This window comes from Phyllobates terribilis, unplaced genomic scaffold (assembly GCF_046119375.1).
Source record: "Phyllobates terribilis strain yellow unplaced genomic scaffold, ASM4611937v1 Scaffold_1__5_contigs__length_1240528914, whole genome shotgun sequence".
Lineage (NCBI taxonomy): Eukaryota > Metazoa > Chordata > Amphibia > Anura > Dendrobatidae > Phyllobates > Phyllobates terribilis.
Window position 1 is genome coordinate 557,879,934 of NW_027362761.1, and position 21,768 is coordinate 557,901,701.

General features: G+C 40.7%; 1 protein-coding gene across 1 annotated transcript in view; it reads right to left on the minus strand.

Moving 5' to 3' along the window:
- Nucleotides 1–4,475: 4,475 nt before the first annotated feature.
- The window catches only part of PSTPIP2 (proline-serine-threonine phosphatase interacting protein 2), a 128,413-nt gene continuing 111,120 nt past the window's right edge, over nt 4,476–21,768 (minus strand). The window contains exons 7-15 of the mRNA XM_073655078.1: nt 20,675–20,776; nt 18,513–18,558; nt 15,069–15,148; nt 12,723–12,821; nt 12,172–12,268; nt 11,625–11,682; nt 11,160–11,194; nt 10,774–10,828; nt 4,476–4,887 (exon numbers count right to left, since the gene is read on the minus strand). Coding sequence (XP_073511179.1) covers nt 10,782–10,828; nt 11,160–11,194; nt 11,625–11,682; nt 12,172–12,268; nt 12,723–12,821; nt 15,069–15,148; nt 18,513–18,558; nt 20,675–20,776 — 564 coding nt within the window. The 3' untranslated portion in view covers nt 4,476–4,887; nt 10,774–10,781. The remainder of the gene's footprint in view (nt 4,888–10,773; nt 10,829–11,159; nt 11,195–11,624; nt 11,683–12,171; nt 12,269–12,722; nt 12,822–15,068; nt 15,149–18,512; nt 18,559–20,674; nt 20,777–21,768) is intronic.

The following is a 21,768-nucleotide window of genomic DNA, read 5'->3' on the forward strand; positions in this document are numbered from 1 at the left end:
AGAATATAACTACTATAATACTGCCCCTATATACAAGAATATAACTACTATAATACTGCTCCTATATACAAGAATATAACTACTATAATACTGCACCTATGTACAAGAATATAACTACTATAATACTGCCCCCTATGTACAAGAATATAACTACTATAATACTGCTCCCTATATACAAGAATATAACTACTATAATACTGCCCCCTATGTACAACAATATAACTACTATAATACTGCTCCCTATATACAAGAATATAACTACTATAATACTGCCCCTATATACAAGAATATAACTACTATAATACTGCTCCTATATACAAGAATATAACTACTATAATACTGCTCCCTATATACAAGAATATAACTACTATAATACTGCCCCCTATGTACAACAATATAACTACTATAATACTGCTCCCTATATACAAGAATATAACTACTATAATACTGCTCCCTATGTACAAGAATATAACTACTATAATACTGCCCCTATATACAAGAATATAACTACTATAATACTGCTCCTATATACAAGAATATAACTACTATAATACTGCACCTATGTACAAGAATATAGCTACTATAATACTGCCCCTATGTACAAGAATATAACTACTATAATACTGCCCCCTATGTACAAGAATATAACTACTATAATACTGCCCCCATGTACAAGAATATAACTACTATAATACTGCCCCCTATGTACAAGAATATAACTACTATAATACTGCCCCCTATGTACAAGAATATAACTACTATAATACTGCCCCCTATGTACAAGAATATAACTACTATAATACTGCCCCCTATGTACAAGAATATAACTACTATAATACTGCCCCTTTGCATAAGAATATAACTACTATAGTACTGCTCCTATGTACAAGAATATAACTACTATCATAGTGCCACATATGTACAAGAATATAGCTACTATAATACTGCCCCCTATGTACAAGAATATAACTACTATAATACTGCCCCCTATGTACAAGAATATGACTCCAACTCCTAAAATATATAATAAATTGGGTACAGTAATTCAATGCAGTTTGTGGGGAATATTTTTTCATAAGAATTTGGGAAAGTTATGAAATGTCCTATAAATGTCTGCCCTATTCCTTATCTAAGGGTCTAGACTTTTAGCTGAGATGAATCTGTGCTACAGTAAATTTATCACTTAAACATGACCCGTGTATGAGGGAGTCGGGGGCATGGAAATTGAGGAGTCGAAGGTTTGGCTTACTGACTCCACAGCCCTGACTATAATACTGCCCCCTATGTACAAGAATATAGCTACTATAATACTGCCTCTATGTACAAGAATATAACTAGTATAATACTGCCCCTAAATATAAGAATATAACTACTATAATACTGCCCCTATATACAAGAATATAACTACTATAATACTTCTCCTATATACAAGAATATAACTACTATAATACTGCACCTATGTACAAGAATATAACTACTATAATACTGCCCCCTATGTACAACAATATAACTACTATAATACTGCTCCCTATATACAAGAATATAACTACTATAATACTGCCCCCTATGTACAAGAATATAACTACTATAATACTGCTCCTATGTACAAGAATATAACTACTATAATACTGCCCCCTATGTACAAGAATATAACTACTATAATACTGCCCCCTATGTACAACAATATAACTACTATAATACTGCTCCCTATATACAAGAATATAACTACTATAATACTGCCCCCTATGTACAAGAATATAACTACTATAATACTGCCCTATGTACAAGAATATAACTACTATAATACTGCCCCCTATGTACAAGAATATAACTACTATAATACTGCTCCTATGTACAAGAATATAACTACTATAATACTGCCCTATGTACAAGAATATAGCTACTATAATACTGCCCCTATATACAAGAATATAACTACTATAATACTGCTCCTATGTACAAGAATATAACTACTATAATACTGCTCCCTCATATACAAGAATATAACTACTATAATACTGCCCCCTATGTACAAGAATATAACTACTATAATACTGCTCCTATGTACAAGAATATAACTACTATAATACTGCTCCTATGTACAAGAATATAACTACTATAATACTGCTCCCTCATATACAAGAATATAACTACTATAATACTGCTCCCTCATATACAAGGTCATTGAGGGTTTGGAGAATTATTTGACTTCAGTTTCTCATATTTTTTTTGCTTTTCCCAGTGTAGCAGTTTCCTATATATTTGGGGGTAATCTGCTTATAATTCTTTTGGCGCTCCATGTATAACTTAGTAATAATAACACATTTTATTTTGCTCATTTTCATGCATTAACCTGCAGATCAAGCAATTAAAATCGTTATAGATAGGAGCCGGTAGCAAGGTTTCAGTGTATATATGCCATCATTTCATGATGTCCGTAATTTAACCAGAAAGCTGTTGGGTGACTATAACAGAGTATATAGTTTTCCCCAGCGACGGCTTGAATCCTGGGCACACACGGAGCCGTGCTGTGCATAGATAGTAACTGAGAACTCAACCTTCTCAGCTTTGCAGTGACTATCTACTACTATTAGGGGGCAATTCAATTTGAAATAACGTTTGGTATTGCTGCATCCGTAACAGTCTGATCTATCAATTATTATTTTAACCATATATTAAATAACAAAAAAAGTAGAAAAGCGAGAATAGTATTTTTTTTGGGACGCTACACTACTTGCAAATCAAAAAGTCATATAAACGCCCAAATGGTCTTAAAAACCTTGATACAAACTCCCTTAACTGAAAAGTAAAAAGAGTTACCGGTCTCAGAAAATGGCAGTCCAAACTAAATTTATTTATAGATTTTTTTTGACTTTTGAATTTTTTTTGACTGTTATAATATTAAAAATCCTTAATAAGTTTGATATTACCATACTCATACTAACCTGAATAATAATACTGCCAGGTCATTTGTCCAAATGTAAATTAATGCTGTAAATACAAAATGCCCCCAAAAAACAATGGGGGGGGGGCTATGTTTTTTGTTTTGTTTTTCACCATTTTATTACACTTGGAATGTTTTTTCCTTATTTATTTGCGGTGTCAAGTGTTGTACTCTACACACCCCAAAAAAATGTCAGTCCCCACTTAAATGTCATTTTAAAATTTTTATTTCATAAATCAATAGTCCACATGAAAATAAGCAACTTTGTAATATATCTTATCAGAGAAATTTTCTTCTTTCTCCTCCTGGACTTATAAATAATTTAAGAAAATTTAAAAAATTCTCAATTCACGGGAAAATCTGTATTCAGTGAAGACTGATACATTACTGAGAGAAGATTCTGTCAGTAGAAATTATAATTTCTTATCTCAGTAATGTAACAATCAGTCTTCACTGAATACAGATTTTCCCGTGAATTGAGAATTTTTTTTAATTAATTATAAGTCCAGGGGGAGAAAGAAGCAGATTTCTCTGATACGATATATTACAAAGTTGCTTATTTTCTCACGTACTATTGATTAATTTTATGAAATAAAAATTAAAACAACGGTTACTCTTTAATGATAAATTAAATTTTAAAAAAAATCACTAGTTTAATATACTGTAGAATTTTACAAATATTTGTTTATATAATCATTAATTTAAAAAAAAAATTATATATTACCCTTAAATAGTTTTAGCTGCCTGCAGCCGCCATACAGGGAGCTGGGTGGAGGGGGTTTAAGTATCCAGCAATAGGCTGGGGACGCATTAGGACTGCGCACACTGTAACTTTAAGAATCAGGAAGTAACAGGGCCACCGCCCTAAGCAATCAGACAAGAGACATGCACACAGCAAGTAATGGAGCAAAGTGTGCAGCCTGGACTGATAGGTAAGTTGGCGGTCTTGCATGGTGGGAGATGGTAAGCCATGGCAGCAAGCCGCTAGGGATGTTACAAGCACATCTGATATATCAAGTATTAGTTCAGATATACATGGTGGACAGCAGTGTGAGCGACCTCTTCTTACCTCAGCTCCCCTGGTATCTCCAGTACTAGATCAGATAGACATGGAGGGCAGCAATGTGAGCGGCCTCTTCTTACCTCAGCACCCCTGGTATCTCCAGTACTAGATCACATAACCAGGGTGGACAGCAGTGTGAGCGACCTCTTCTTACCTCAGCATCCCTGGTATCTCCACTACTAGATCAGATAGACAGGGTGGACAGCAGTGTGAGCAGCCTCTTCTTACCTCAGCACCCCTAACTCCAGTATTCGATTAGAAGATCCACTATAATCACATCTGCCTCCACATGAAGGGAGGGGGCACAACTTCCTACTGCTCATGCTCACATGCATCTCTTCTGTTAATATTCTAGGACCAGCTTATTTAGAACAATATAACGGCTACTGTATCTTCATGTTAGAATTATCATCATCATAGACAAAACAAGTTAATTTGCTTATTTAAGGCAGTTAGAAATTTATTGATAATGACCTTTTTTAACTTCTTTTTCTAAAACCTCATTAAAGGGGCTCTCCGTGTTATCCGTAGGATAGGCAACCATTAAGGAATCCGTGTGGGTTCAGTTCCAGACACCCACATCAATCAATTGGGGCTAACAGCAGAAGTAGAGGAGCCACCATCACAGAACTATACAGTACGTTTGGTGACCACAGAAAGTTTTACTTTAAGATCCATTAAGTGCACAGAGTCCTTTTAACAAATAGACGTCCTTCATACTTGGCGGGTGTCCATAAATCACTTTCTAAGCAGTCGAAACCAGAAGAATGATGTGTCCACCAGCTTTATATTGGAAGTCCTACATTCTCAATATAAATAACTATCTAAAACTGCGGGGTCTTCATGTCCTACCAGATATCAAAGCATCCACAAGTGTAACCTAGAAGAGAGAAAGAAGACTGGGTTATACACTCATGCCAAAACATCAGCTGGACAGGTATATGCATTTTCTGAAACAAGAGCTTGACTCTTATCTGTGAAGATCTGATCTTTCTAGTGGTCAAAGGGTTTTTTTCCTGTTAGAGATCCAAATCCCCTGCAAAGGTTACAATGATAACTATCATTTTATGTCTTCCTGAGCCACCAGTAGAAGGAGCTCTCTGCATGCTGTTCTATTGTTTAGTGTTTTGGGGGGGGGGGTTTCCTCTCCTTCTACAGGCAATAACTTTTTGCATTTTTCTGAAAAAAAAAAAAAAAGCAATTCTGACATATTTTTGGCAATTGCTTTTATGGAATACATTTTGTGGTTAAAATGACCTGGCAATATGATTCTCCTCATCAGTACGATTACAGCAGTACCAAACTTGTCGGTTTTTAACATTTTTATTTTAGTGATAAAAATATATATATTTTGGAATAGATATGACATTTTCATCGCTGTGCACAGCTTTTTTTTACAGATCTGTAACTAAAAAAAAAAAAAAACAACAACCCGCAATTTGGGACATTTTTTTATTTTTTTTGCTTGCGTCATTTACCGGACTTTTATGGATACGGTGAAACCGCATATCTGTGTTTGTTTTTTATTTTAGTCCCCTTAGAGGACTTGAACCTGCGATCGTCTGATCACTTTTTGCCACAGTATTGCTGCATATAGTAAGAATCACAGTCTCCTTTGAAGCCCAGCTACCGGCAAAGGTCATTTATCAGGAGGAGGAGGTGAGCTGTGACATCACCGATTGTGAATGGTGGATCATGCGTTATCTACTGTATATAGAGGTGTTATCAGTCATTGTACAGGAGGAGGAGGTGAGCTGTGACCTCACCTACTGTGAATGGTGGATTCGGTGTTATCTACTGTATATAGAGGTGTTATCAGTCATTGTACAGGAGGGGGAGGAGGTGAGCTGTGACATCACCTATTGTGAATGGTGGATCCTGTGTTATCTACTGTATATAGGTGTTATCAGTCATTGTATAGGAGGAGGAGGTGAGCTGTGACATCACCTATTGTGAATGGTGGATCCTGTGTTATCTACTGTATATAGAGATCTTACCTTTTATTGTAAAGCTATCTAATAATGAAAGGCCTGAAATATCTTCTCTACAGAATATGAAGTCTAGTTTTAAGCTTGGTGGCTAATGTAAAAATTTGTGTTTTATTATATTTATTGATATGGAAAATTGAAAAAAAAAAAAGAAAAACCTTTTCAAACATTTTAAGAAAAATACATTTAACAAACTCACTATACAGAATAGGTCATTTTCTGATGAGAGGTTAAGAGGTTAATTCCTTTTGCTTCCAGTCATTATAATAGTAGTGCTATCAATAACCAATATTAAAAATTCTAATCCATTTGCCCCTTTAAACTCTGTACCTCACAACTCTTATTTTTTTTATTAATATAATATATATACAGGGGCGTAAGTAATGAGGTTGCAGCAGTCGCCGCTGCGACCGGGCCGGGTGGGTGAAGGGTCCGCTGATGCCAGCAAATACTTCAGCTGAATGTGCGTCTTCGGACGCACATCCAGCAGAAGTGTATTGCCATGCACAGACCCATCTGATCCATGCGCAGTAATACAATACACGCTGCCGGCCAATCAGAGGCCATCAGCTGACGTCGAGAGGGCTGGCGTGACCGTGGGCGCTATCATGCCAGGTATGGAGAGAATCCAGTATCCTGCGCATAACGACGGGAAAAGTGGAGGGAGCCCTACCACTAGGGAAAGAGAGTGTGGAGACCCCTAAACAAACCCTAACTTCCCTATAGACCCTAAATAGGTTCTGCCCCTATCGCCGAGCAGGAAACCTGGCCCTAGCTGACCCTAAGGGTAGGTCCTAGGTAGGGAGTGGGAGGGGTGAGCACTGAGTCAGCCTCACTACAACTAAAGTACACACAGGGGAAACAAACAGGGGAATACACTTCGCTCCAAGATGACACCGGAGAAAGCCGGCAACAATCCACGAAGGAACTCCAAGGTAATTCTAGTCGACTACTAGAATCCCAGGCCTGATTAGGTATAACACGCTATCACCAGCAACTCTCTGAGCAATCTGAGTATATTTAAGGACACAGCAAGGAACTGCTGACTAACAGAAAGGGGAGGATACCTCAGGGTCCTAAAGGGAAATGTATAATCCCCAAGCAAGGTGAGGATCACCACTGGGTCCTAAAGAGAGGCATGCTAAAAGGATCAGGGAGATGTTTGTAAGGCTAAACGCAGGGACCTTCTACAGTCGGACACTGTATGACTGTCTGTCAACCATGACACACCAGTGACAGGGGCATGGCAGTGAGTGACGTCATGTGTTCCTGATGCTTGTATGCTGAAGTCAGCTTCCGACTTCAGAAGAGAATGCTGGGCGTCAGGGGAGCGGAGGGAAGGTGAGTATTATTTTTTTTTTTTAGTTTCTTTTTAATCAGTGAGTACATGGTGGCTATACTACTTCCTGGATGACTATGGGCTGTGCCTTATCCTGTATTGAGGACTATGGGCTGTGCCTTATCCTGTATTGAGGACTATGGGCTGTGCATTATACTAGATGGAGGACTATGGGCTGTGCATTATACTAGATGGAGGACTATGGGCTGTGCATTATACTAGATGGAGGACTATGGGCTGTGCATTATACTACAAAATAGCCAAAAAAGAGAAACTCCCTTAGAAAAACAATCATTAATCTTTATTCAATACAATTACAGACAATAAAACACAAAAAGGTAAAAGGATTGACTGCAGAGGCTGATAATAATGGTAATTATGCAGCAAAATTCTTTGCTCTTCAAATGTGCTCAGCAGCATATATAAACTTTAAGATAGAAAACATGCATAATTAAATGGTATTATGGCCCACATATGGCCTACACACCCTTTCTGAAGAAGCATTCATGTGTGACGCGCGTCAGAGGGTCAATTGTAGTAATTATCATGTGTCTACCTACCTTCTAATGTGTTCTCTCTGCCTATGTTTACTCAGCCCACTAGGGTGCGCCTGACATTTGTGTGCTTTTGCATTCACTGCCCCAGTAGTGTTTCACTATTATGTCAATTGAGCACTAGCACTTTATTTATTCTGTAGTATGTGACACTGTCTGGGGTAGTTTAGCATTTTTACACAAAATGCTGTTCCAAAATCTTCCTTGATTATTCATTTTGCATCCATTTAATTTTGTAACATGTATACTTTTTAGAACTCTTGTATCAGTTGTGTTACATTATACCACCAGGGGGAGATACTTTATGTCCTTTGACGGCATTCAGCTGTCTTCTGTCAAACAACTCTGATCTACTGGGTATGTATTTCTACATGTGGGCTATAATACCATTTAATTATGTTTTCTAGCTTAACATTTATACCGTATATGCTGCTGAGCACATTTGAAGGGTACAGAAATTTTCTGTATAATTACCATTCTTGCCTCTATAGGCAATCCTTTTACTTTTTTTTGTGTTTTTACTGTCTGTAATTGTATTGAATAAAGATTTATTATTGTTTGCTTTTCTAAGTGAGTTTCTCTTTTTTGGCTATTTTGTTCAGTTTTCTACTGCCTAGTTATTTTCATGACCTCATTAGGTTAATTTAATATACATTATACTGTATGGAGGACTATGGGGAGTGCATTATACTATATGGAGGACTATGGGGAGTGCATTCTACTGTATGGAGGACTGGGAAGTGCATTGTATGATATGAAGGACTATGGGAAGTGCATTGTATTATATGGAGGACTATGGGAAGCGCATTGTACTATATGGAGGACTATGTAGGTGCATTAAACTTCTGCTATGGAGCCTCATGATTTGTATCTGCATTTAATGGTTTATTTTTTTCTATATATTAAAGAACAGCGGCAAAATGGGGGACATATACCAGGATAGGGGATATATATATCAGGAAGAGGGATGGAGATATAGATATCACTGCTCAAAAAAATAAAGATAACACTTAAACAACAGAATATAACTCCAAGTAAATCAAACTTCTGTGAAATCAAACTGTCCACTTAGGAAGAAACACTGATTGACAATCAATTTCACATGCTGTTGTGCAAATGGAATAGACAATAGATGGAAATTATTGGCAATTATCAAGACACCCTCAATAAAGGAGTGGTTCTGCAGGTGGGGACCACAGACCACATCTCAGTACCAATGCTTTCTGGCTGATGTTTTGGTCACTTTTGAATGTTGGTTGTGCTTTCACACCAGTGGTAGCATGAGACGGACTCTACAACCCACAGAAGTTGCTCAGGTAGTGCAGCTCATCCCGGATGGCACATCAATGCGAGCTGTGGCAAGAAGCGTAGTGTCCAGAGGCTGGAGGCGCTACCAGGAGACAGGCCAGTACACCAGGAGACGTGGAGGGGGACGTAGGAGGGCAACAACCCAGCAGCAGGACCGCTACCTTCGCCTTTGTGCAAGGAGGAACAGGAGGAGCACTGCCAGAGCCCTGCAAAATGACCTCCAGCAGGCCACAAATGTGCATGTGTCTGCACAAACGGTTAGAAACCGACTCCATGAGGGTGGTATGAGGGCCCGACGTCCACAGATGGGGGTTGTGCTCACAGCCCAACACCGTGCAGGACGCTTGGCATTTGCCACAGAACACCAGTATTGGCAAAGTCGCCACTGGCGCCCTGTGCTCTTTACAGATGAAAGCAGGTTCACATTGAGCACATGTGACAGACGTGGCAGAGTCTGGAGACGCCGTGGAGAGAAATCTGCTGCAACATCCCTCAGCATGACCGGTTTGGCAGTGGGTCAGTAATGGAGTGGGGTGGCATTTCTTTGGAGGACCGCACAGCCCTCCATGTGCTTGCCAGAGGCAGCCTGACTGCCATTCGGTACCAAGATGAGATCCTCAGACCCCTTGTGAGACCATATGCTGGTGCGGTTGGCCATGGGTTCCTCCTAATGCAGGACAATGCCAGACCTCATGTGGCTGGAGTGTGTCAGCAGTTCCTGCAAGATGAAGGCATTGAAGCTATGGACTGGCCCACCCGTTCCCCATACCTGAATCCGATTGAGCACATCTGGGACATCATGTCTCGCTCCATCCACCAACGTCACGTTGCACCACAGACTGTCCAGGAGTTGGCAGATGCTTTAGTCCAGGTCTGGGAGGAGATCCCACAGGAGACCATCCACAACCTCATCAGGAGCATGCCCAGGCGTTGTAGGGAGGTCATACAGGCACGTGGAGTCCACACACAATACTGAGCCTCATTTTGACTTGTTTTAAGGACATTACATCAAAGTTGGATCAGCCTGTAGTGTGTTTTTCCACTTTAATTTTGGGGGTGACTCCAAATCCAGGCCTCCATTGGTTACTAAATTTGATTTCCATTGATGATTTTTGTGTGATTTTGTTGTCAGCACATTCAACTTTGTACAGAACAAAGTGTTCAATGAGAATATTTCATTCATTCAGATCTAGGATGTGTTATTTCAGTGTTCCCTTTATTTTTTTGAGCAGTGTATATATTGGAAGGCGGGGCTAAAACTTGTACCGGGGCCCATCAGACTCTAGTTAAGCCATGGTATACATATATGAAATTTCTGTCATATAAAATATATATTTCCTGGACATCCTAATCTGACTTTACACATAAGATAGACTTCGGCTGTACAGAACCTCTTTCCTGACTTCTGGTCAGATGCCCCAGTGTGCATGCTTATTGTCAGGGATAGCAGCTGCTATGCACATGCGGCACTGCTCATCTCCCGGTGGACACCTCTATAATTTATATGGACGGGGCTTATATCCTGACATCTATATATTTGCATATTATTTGTAAAATACAGCGCACAAGATACTCACATCCACTGTTATTGATACAGATTGAAATCTCCCACCGTGGCATAGGCAGGATCATCTGTAGATAAAGGAGAAACATGGAAAATTATCTCTGCAGTGTGGCCCCCCCACACCACCAGACTCATCACCCAGCTTTCCCACAACCCTGAATAACACCTCCACCTAGCTATGAGGCCATCTAAGACTCAATAACTGGGTAGATTTGCTGTCCTAGTAAGTCCTGTTGGAGAGTCCCTTTAATACCCCTGTATGTATGGCCATGTAGCAGCAGTGTTCAGTTACTGTGGCCCATTCCATTACTCCATTACGATTACATATAGGATAGAAGAATGGAGATGCTTTGACTATCAAAGTGCACAATGCAAATATAGGACCTTTCGAGCGCTCACCTGGCGCTGTGCTGGGCGTCTGCAATGGACCTCGCCTGGAAAATACCATAGAAAATAAGAACGTGCAGCAATGTATAAGGAAGAGCCGGTTATTGTAACGGATATACAGAACAGATATGTGATACTGACTGACAGAGCACACAGCTATGATCCATGTAATTCTGACAGATCAGTACACTTATCTAGCTATTACAAGATGGGGTACAGGACAAGGACGCCGACACTTAGGGTGCAGGACAAGGGCGCCGACACTTAGGGTGCAGGACAAGGGCGCCGACACTTAGGGTGCAGGACAAGGGCGCCGACACTTAGGGTGCAGGACAAGGGCGCCGACACTTAGGGTGCAGGACAATAAAATACTGACACTTGGGGAACAGGATAATGACGCCAACACTTAGGGTACCGGACACTCCACATTCAGTAACACAGCAGATGGTATCACCCAGGGTGCAGTGCTGGTCTCACCTTATCACCGGTGTTGCGCTCCTGGGGCTGTTGTAGAAATTCTCATAGTGAATGGGAGCTAAAAAAAAAACAAGCATATAAAGCTGTGCTGCTGCCTTGTCCTTGTGGTTCGCCACTACTAATTTTGTGATACATTTAACTCAGCAGACATAGAAGAATAAAGGTATTGGATATTTTGTGAAATTACCGACCACATAACAGGTGAGAGACCCCCAGCAGCAGGTGAGGTTCACTGTCGGCATGAGCTGGAACCATCTGCAATCTACTAGTATAGTGATGGAGGTCATCCTTGTGTCCTGTATGTGGTGTGTGGCCCTCAATATCCTTTGTAAAGTGTTGTTCCCTTTTTTTTTTATGTATTTATTTCCCCCCCGAGTTGAAATCCATGATGTCAGATCGGTTCTAGAGCATTACATGGATCGGCAAGTCTCACTGACCCCCTGCGGTGGCCGCTGTTCAGATGAGGCTTCTCTTGGCAATCACAGATGATGTACATTCCGATTTGACTCCATGGGGCAACCCCTGTAACTGCTCTTTAGAGACGTACCTGGAGGTTTATCTCCTGTTTTGTGGCCTTCTGTAAAGTGTTCTATATCTTTCTCAATGTTGCAGCCTTCCAGTGCTCTCCGGACTTCTTCACACATCTAGATGGAACAGATCCGAATGTCAGGAGGTGAAGAAGAATTCACATTTCACCCCAGTTACCTTCCTTCCCTTAGCCAATTCATTTGCCATTTTATGCATCCATAGAAGTCATCAGACATCACTAGCAGCGATAGAAGTCAATGTCTCGCCTGCCCCCACCAGACATCACTAGCAGCCATAGAAGTCAATGTCTCGCCTGCCCCCACCAGACATCACTAGCAGCCATAGAAGTCAATATCTCGCCTGCCCCCACCAGACATCTCTAGCAGCCATAAAAGTCAATGTCTCACCTGCCCCCACCAGGCATCACTAGCATCCATTGAAGTCAATGTCTCGCCTGCCCCACAACAGGCATCACTAGCATCCATAGAAGTCAATGTCTTGCCTGCCCCCACCAGACCTCACTAGAGAATATCCTTGTAAATCACAGGTATATCCCTATTATAGACTTACCTCATCGGTGTTGACACAGTCCTGAGACAGCTGATTAACGTGTGTCCACACAGAGTTCCTGTAATAGTTTATTCTATCCCACTCCTGATTCTCAAAGAACTAGAAACCAAGATGGATAAATGACCATCACCATATGGAGAACACAACCATCAATACAAATCGGATATCTATCTAATGCCTTGTAAAAAAAAAAGAATATATATGTTTCTAACCTCCTTACTGATAACTTTCATCAATGAGATCCCTTTGCTGTGTTGTAAGCGGCTTACGGACTACAAATTTTGCTGTAAAATTCAACTACAAAAATTTATTGAATGGGTACACCTTGTCGTAGTGGGATGGCTATTATTTTTTTTTCTAAGTAACCTATGTTTTTAACATGTATTATCTAATTACTTACTGTAGGGTGTACATCCATTAATTTTATTCTAGACACTAGAACAGCTAATAATATAATTTTTTCAAACTGATGTATATTTTTTCGGTTCTATATAAAAGAATTCTATTTTCTAGATTGCAATACATATTGTAAAGAGAACAAAAAATAAATAAAAGTCACAGTAATTGGAGGAAACTAATAAAAAACTAAGTAAATTAATGAAGAAAAAAAACTTAGGCAAGGTGTCATTATAAGTCAGTGAAATCCTCCTAGAAGCTAAACTTTTTATATGGGTTTAATCAGAATCACTGTAAATGATGGCGGCCGTGCACTGACTACTGTGTAGCAGGAGTGTGAATGTGATTGGCTAATTATGAATACAACCACATCCCCAATTATAAGGGGGTGCTCACACTTATGCAACCACATTATTTTTAGTTTTGTTATTTTTACTTCCTCCCTCCAAAATGATTTCAGTTTATTTTTCAATGGAATTGTACAGATTATGGGTAACATAAAAGGTGGAAAAAGTTCTGAAATGATTCTTCTTGGTATGTTTTTTTTGTTGTTTTTTTTTTTACATGGGAAAAAAAACTCTGACATTTTTAAAAAGGGTGTGTAGACTTTTTCTATCTTATCTATTTTCACACATGAGGTAAAAAAATTAGTGACAATCAAAATCATTTGTTTTACATTTTTGGGGGGAATTTTTTGTAATTGTGGAACGGTGAACGAGACTTTTTTATCATTTGGAGGTTAAATAATTTATTTTTTTTTTAGTACAAAGTGTTTTGAAAAAAAAAAAAGTGTACATAAGGTTTTTTTTTGTTTTTTTTTTAGGAGTGCTACCTTTTATTGCCTAACCAAATTAGGATAATCCAGGGCAGATGGTATATCCCCAAAATACGCCATAAAATAGGTGTGGGTCCCAGCATCTCTTGAGAAAGGGGTCCACAGGAATGGAGCAGTGGTCACGCATGTGCAGTTTTCTCCATTCATTCTTATTGGAATACAAAAAAAAAAAAAAAAAATGGTCAAGCACACTCCTATAGAAGTGAATGGAGCGAGCCGCGCATGCATAGCCTCCTCTGAACTACTCGCAGGGCAAGAAATGGCCTTTTTCTCAAGACAGGTGAGGGTTCCTGTACCATAAATGTCTAGGATGGAACTAACCCTTTAAGGTTGTCATACACATTAGGGACACATTTTCTTTATCAATTTCGGAAGGATCAACTCACCAAGTTTCCAAACCCCAAGGACAGATGGTGAGGAAAAGAAAAAAAAAGATCAGGCAGTTGGATTTAAACATGCCCAATCCTTTGTAGCTGACTAGCTAAACACAGGTGTTTTCATTTGTCCGCATATCACCTTTTGGGTGCAGCTTTATATTCTGTCCCCTGGCGGGCGTTTGCTGCTGGTGATAGATTTATTTAGATTTTCTGACATTGTATTAATGTTTGGAGCCAGTCTGTAAGCTTTGAACTAAGGCTTTTCGCGTTGTTGTTTCTTAGCTACAAAGTATACCAATCTTCTGTTTATCTTTAGTAAGTAGGCTGTATATTTGTCAACAGTACTTGCTTTATTCTTTGTTTGGTATTTCGTTATTTACTTTATTCACTCTGGGATCTTTCATTTGTTCAGCACACTTCTCCTCTTGTAGGTAATTCTCACTCTGCTCTGCCCTCCGGTTCTTTATGAGGAAAGTGAAGCAATTTGACTGCCTTATTAGGCACTTAGGTCAAGTTGCCATCTCCTAGTCTGTGATTAGGGCTATCTCTGCACCCGCAGGCATCACTAGGCACAGCAGAGTCAGGATATCTAGTCTGTACAAGAACTAGCTGGATCAGTTGCATTTTTTTAATGTATAACCTTTTATTCCTGAGAGACATACTACACAAGCATAACACCCCATGTGTGAACATGTCCTTGCAGCATCTACGTCAGGACTATCAATGATGGTACGTTACCATACAAGTCATAATGTGCTCCTTCTGCCAGTCTTCCCGTACTCGGTCCAGCTGACTAACATTTTGCTGGTATGTTTTATCTGGAATAAATAAAGGAACGGTGTCTTTATCATCAACCCCATAGTTACTTATATAATCAGTGCTTTGCGTGTTTATCTTATTGTACATGTATTTAAGTAATAAACAAAAAAATGGGGTGCCCTGAAATTTTAATAACCAGCTGAGGGAAAGTCGACATCAGTTAAAATGAGTGCCTAGTGGTGCCATGAGAAAGGTCACCAGAGTTCATAGCTGATGAACCCGGGTCACCTCACTGACGTTAGCGCGAGCTGTGAGTGAGGTGACCGGGGTTCTTCATGTCCAGTGACCTTTCTCATGGTACCGCGAGGCAGTGATGCTGCACTATCATGCGCAGCTCAGTGTCTCTGCTGGATGTTGGGCTAAACGCTGGCACCGTTCAGCAAGACATCTAGATGTAGCAGAGCTAGACTCGTCAAGGGACAAATGGATTATCTTCTCGTCGGACAGGTGAGGAATATGGTGGTTTATTATTTTTTCTGTTTCCATAATAAATGAGTAAAAGGGGGGTGTTTAATATAATAAAGGAGTCTGTGTCTATTTCTATTAAAGGACTTTATTCTAGACTCCTCTCCATTACTAACTCGTGGGCTTGATGTCAGCTGGCAATACAAAGCTGACATCAACCCCACAACTATTACCCCACTTGCTACTGTGCCAGGGCAAGTGGGAAGGGCGGAGGCTAAGGGCCAGGATTGGCATATCTTCCGGATTTGCCATTTCTGGGGTGGCTGAGAGCTGATGTATTAAGTCTAAAAGGGGGCCAATATCCATGGCCCCTTCCTAGCCTAGGTTTTGCTGGTTATTCGTTATAGGGGAGACCCAACGTAATTTTTTGGGGGGTCCCCCATTTTAATAAGCAGTAAAAGCTAAGTATACAGCTGTGGCGCCCCTGCGGGTTCAGTCGCCACAGAGGTACTGCATCTCACCCAGAGGTGTGGTATCTCACACTCAGGTAAGGATGGAGTACTGCCCGGGACCCACCCACCTGCATCCAACACTACACCCTTCCAGACCAGCAGGCGGGGCAAGATGCACTGCCTTATGCTGAGCCCTGTCCCTGGTTGGAAGTGGGGGGGGACCGAGAGAGGGGGAACCATGTAGTGGGTGTGGGTGGAGGAAACAGCACAGGGGAGCACTGCAGTGGGAGTATAAAAAGGGAGCCATCTTGGGAGTGTTCAGAGCAGTCTGAGAGGAGAAGTAGTGGGAGCAGGAGCTCTGTAGGAGCTCTGCTCAGAGAAGAGGGCCTAGATTGAGAGGCCCAGGAGGACAGGCTGGAAGAGGACTGGAGCAGAGGGAAGGCTCCAGGAACAGAGGGGATCCCAGGGGCACGGTGAGTGCGGAAGCCACCCGTGCGCCTGAATCTACAAGGAACGTGGAGGGTTCAGGCCGCAAAGGGGACTGGCCCCTAACTAGTGGAGAACTGCAAGGCTCAGCTAGAAACCGGAGGCTTCTGTACTTTCAGGGTGCAGCTGCTCACTACCGTAACTAAATCGCTAAAAAGGTAGCCACATAGGATTCAGGGGACTGCAGGCTGCCCGCCAAAATCCGAGGTTGCCGGCTTGGGACACTGGTTGCGAGGCGCAGGGCAGGAAGGTGAGAGCCAGCGCAGGAAGACGACCGAGGAAGGCACACAGAATGGGGTCCCGTTACGTACTCCTGAAATGCCTGGGAGTTTGCTGAACCCCTGCCTTGGTAAACACAGGACGGCGTGGGAGGTTACCCTGGTACTGGGAACTTGGAGTTCAACAACTGTGAGTAAATCTGAAGACTGCACCCCACTGTGTCCTAGAATTATTATCTGCGCCACCACCTGCACTACACTGCACAGCAACATCTACCTCTATAACATCACCACTACACTGCCCTGGAGCTAAGCTCTGCCATTTTCTATTCTGACGGGTCACACTGTGAATTTACTGTAGTCGGCTGATGAAATGTCAGGTTTTCTAGGAGAAGGGTGCGTAAAAATTGGATGGCACACGCATGGTCTGAGTGCCGTGTTTTTTTTTTACACCCATTGACTTGAATTGACGTGTATTGTCCGATATACGCGGCAAAATGCAGCATGCTGCGATTTTTTTCTCAGTCCGAGCGGAGTAAAAAAAATTGCAGATGAGCAGGCAATCATAGAATAACATTAGTCAGAGTGCAATCCGATTTTTTTTTTTATCAGATTGCACTCATCCTTTTTTCTCGCAGATCAGTATGAGCCCAAGAGACCAGACTGACTCACATACATGTAGAAAGTATAAACATGAAAGCCTGGCTCCTGAGCTTCACATCTCCATGTATAAAAGGGGAGGTCATACCCTGACTGTATTGAGATCAGTGCCACCGATCTAGGGGGCAGAGGTAGCACTGGCCCTGATACCTAAGGAGGCTCAAAGAACCCTCTGCCCGAATAGAAGCCAGTATTATAAATGGCAGGTGGGGACCTGGTTACAGATTTTGCACTGGGCTCTAGACCAGTGGCCTCAATGCAACATCTACTGGGCCCCTAAATATCACTGTCTTCTCATATCGATCAAAGTGATCTTTGTGCCCCCTTATGCTCCAGGGCTCGGATGCGACTGCAACTCCTGCACCTACTTAAAGCTCCTTAACATCAGATTTTGCATTTGAAACTGCAAACATTATTAAATATATTTTAGACCTGATGAGACTGCTGTACATATTATAGAAATCCATGTCTGTATGGCTGTATAATTCTGATATTAAGATGATAATTTTATAAGTCAAGCTAAAGAGCAAAAGCGCTGACTGACAGCTATTCAATTTCCACCCACAGAGCCTGACTGATGCCTGCAGCTTGTACTATGCATTGTGAGATATCTGCAACAGGGAAGAGGAACATTGAGAAGCTGTCAATAAGGCTACCTGGGTAGGGAGGAGAGACCGGGAGGAGCTATCAATCAGACTAGATGGGAGGAAATTCAGCAGCAGTAAGGAGGAGGGACAATGAGGCGTTGTTAATAAGGCTAGGTGGGTGGAGATTCTGTAACAGGGAGGAGGAACACTGAGGAACTGCCAATCAGGCTAGGTGGAATGAGAGATGTCAATCAAGCCAGGTGGGAGGATATTAAGCAGCATGTAAGAGGAACAATGAGGAGCTGCCAATCAGCCTAGGTGAGAGGAGATTCAGCAGCAGAGAGGAGGGACACTAAGTAGCCTATGGATTTTTATAGTTAGTAGACCAGCTACATCAGGCCTAAGAAAAATGTAATAATGTCTGCAGTATGTAATGTGAAATCTGGTGACAGTTCTGCTGTGAAGATTACAGAACACTACAACCCCTCAGTGCAGCACATCTAGGCACAGAGGGACTTCAAATACGACTATTGTATGGGTATAATAATGGCTTACCGGCATCTTCTGCTGTCACCTTTGAATGAGCCAATTTTGCATAAATCTGTATGAAATAACAAGAAACAAGTTTAGAACACCGGCCTACAGGCGATTCACAGAACTAAGAAGGGTCCTACTCTGATTGTGCATCTGAGGCCGTAGCCTAGCCCGTGGCTTATGTAGGGTTTTTACTCACTTGGGTGAGACGGGAGGAAAACAGGAAGCGTGTTCCTTTAAAAGTCCATGTCTGTTTATTACTTCATAAACCAAAAAGCAAAGAGGAATACAAAGAGCCTTTAGTTCAGGCAAACAAAGTAAAGTGTCCTTTAAGCAAGTCTTTGCTTAGCCAGTCCTGTGGGCCTACAGGCTGGTTAGCATCCAGTATACTGGCTCTGTCTGGAGACCACAACACACAGACCTTGTGCCAAACAAACGGCCTCCATTTTATAGGTTGTTAACCACACCCAGAGGTGAGGTATGTGGGTAGCTAGACCCGCCCAACTCTCCAAACTACGAGTAAAATGGTCCCAGGTTCATCAAACAGTCCTCTTAGTGCTTCCATGCACTAGAGCAACACTCCGGGTTACATCACAGAGGACAGCCATCTCTGTGATACATACCTCCCATCGACTATGCGACCGTTAGCCACCTTACACTTAGAATATATTCACACACAAATTTTTTGCAGAAATTTTTATGACTGTCCTAGCAGATACTATGCCATTCAGATCCATATAACATAAACTTGGCCACAGAAATTACTGAAAGTCCCTTACTTATGACTATACCATTGTGGTAAGTTGGTATTTGGCGGGTATGCTGCAGATTTTGGATTTTCAGCATGTCAAGTTATGTTGCAGATTTTCCCCACGGATTTTGCTATTTGGGTGCAATAACCGGAAAATCTGCAGTATTTTCACAATGAAATCTCACAATTTAGTTGGATTTTTTGCCATTGCAGATTTTAGTCCCAAGTGGCTGTACCCTAAAAGCTGCATGACATTAACCCCTCGGCGCCACAGGCTGAAGCATTGCAGTGCATGGTACATGGTATAGGCTATCAAACAATCGCAGGTTCACGTTCTCTATGAAAACTAAAAAAAAATAGTGAGAAAAACTAGGGCAGTTTCCGGCACAACCTACTGAATGAAAAATGTAAGTTTATTGAGTCAAGTTAAAAGTTCATTTGGATGTTGAAGTTTTTAACTTTAAATGGACTTTTAACTTGATTCAATAAACTTACATTTTTTATCCCTTCGGTTGTGCCGGAAACTACCCTCGTTTTTCTCTGTCAGCTGCAATCACCAGCAGGTACGGCACCCAACTGATTCATCTATGTTACCAGCGTGACCGGAGCTCACCTTTCCCCTCTTCCCTACCTCCTTCTTAAAAAAAAATAGTGTACAGTTAAGAAAAAAAAGTTTTTTTCAAAATTATAAAAAAATTCCCTAAAGATCCTAATTGCCTTAATTTTTCCTATTTAAAAATTAAGAAATTAAAATAAAATAATCATATTTGGTATTTTCCCTGTCTATAAAAGGTGCAATCTATCAAAAACATGAAATTACTTAAAATATAAGTTAACCCTTTACAGAAAAAAAACCCTTAACACCACCGCACCTCCCACAAAAAATGCAATAAAAAGCAAACAAAACGCCATAAGTACCCCAAAATGGTACCACTAAAAATTACAGCTCGGCACACAAAAAATAAAACTTTACAAAGCTTCATCAACAAAAAAAAAAAAAAAAAGTGTCAAAAAATTAAGACATAGACAATTTTTTTTTTGCACTGAAATAATAATAATAAAACAAACAGTAGGTTTGGTATCACCGTGATCATACTGACCCGGAGCGGAGAATCATATTACCAGGTCGTTGTTACAACTCAATGAATGACGTAAAAACCAAAAAACAGTCGCATCCCCCCCAACAATAATAATAAAAAAAAAAGTGTTTTTTTTCACCATTTCTCCGCAATTTCTCTAGTTTTTCAGTACGTTGTATGGTAAAATGAATGGTGTCATTTCATACAGCAAAAAACAAGCCCTCGTACGACCACGTCAATAGCTATGGCCCTTCGAAGGTGCGGACGAAAAAAAAAACGATGGAAAAAAATATCCAAAGGTTAACGTACTATGGTTCCAACATTCGCCCACTCCTGGGTGCATCCTACAATACCTTGTCTTGTTGCTTTTGATTCATGTTGTTCTTGTTGCAGCGAGAGACGTTCATCTCCGCCTCGTCCTTCTCACGACACCTCTGCTCATAGGTCTTCTTACTCTGATGGGAAAAACACAGAAAGGGAGAGATCACTTTACAGCTTCCACTGACACCGCTGGGGGGGTGGGGATGATGGAGACTGGTGCAGAGCAGAAAGGTGGCATTGTCCACAACATACTCATTCTCCACACTGCTGCAAGGAGGTTAATAGAATTTAAAGAGTAGTTTCATTACATAAATATTCATACCCTAATGTTAGGTACAATGTGCACATACCCGTACCCTAATGTTAGGTACAATGTGCACATACCCGTACCCTAATGTTAGGTACAATGTGCACATACCCGTACCCTAATGTTAGGTACAATGTGCACATACCCGTACCCTAATGTTAGGTACAATGTGCACACACCTTTACCCTAATGTTAGGTACAATGTGCACACACCTTTACCCTAATGTTAGGTACAATGTGCACATACCCGTGCCCTAATGTTAGGTACAATGTGCACACGCCTTTACCCTAATGTTAGGTACATTAGGTACATATTTAAAGATTTTTATTGGAATCAAAGAATAGTGTATAGAATTTTAACATTTCGGTCTCTGACCTTCTTCAGAATAAACACTGAAATACCAAAGAAATACAAAAGTGTTAAATTCTGAGAGCAAGGTAGACAATAAGTGATTCAACAGATAATGCAAGACTATGTACAAAAAACTGCTGGATAGATTCTGACATGCCTATGGATAGGTTTGCATACCTGTGTTAATTTTTTATTCTGTTGTTCCCTCCCCTTTTTTTGTACATAGTCTTGCATTATTTTTTGAATCACTTATTGTCTACCTTGCTCTCAGAATTTAACACTTTTGTATTTCTTTGTTATTTCAGTGTTTATTCTGAAGAAGGTCACAGAGACCGAAACGTTAATATTCTATACACTATTCTTTGATTCCAATAAAAATCTTTAAATGAGTGCCGGATTTCATGAAATTGTTGGCGTTCTTTTTACACATTGTGCACATACCCGTACCCCAATGTTAGGTACCGATG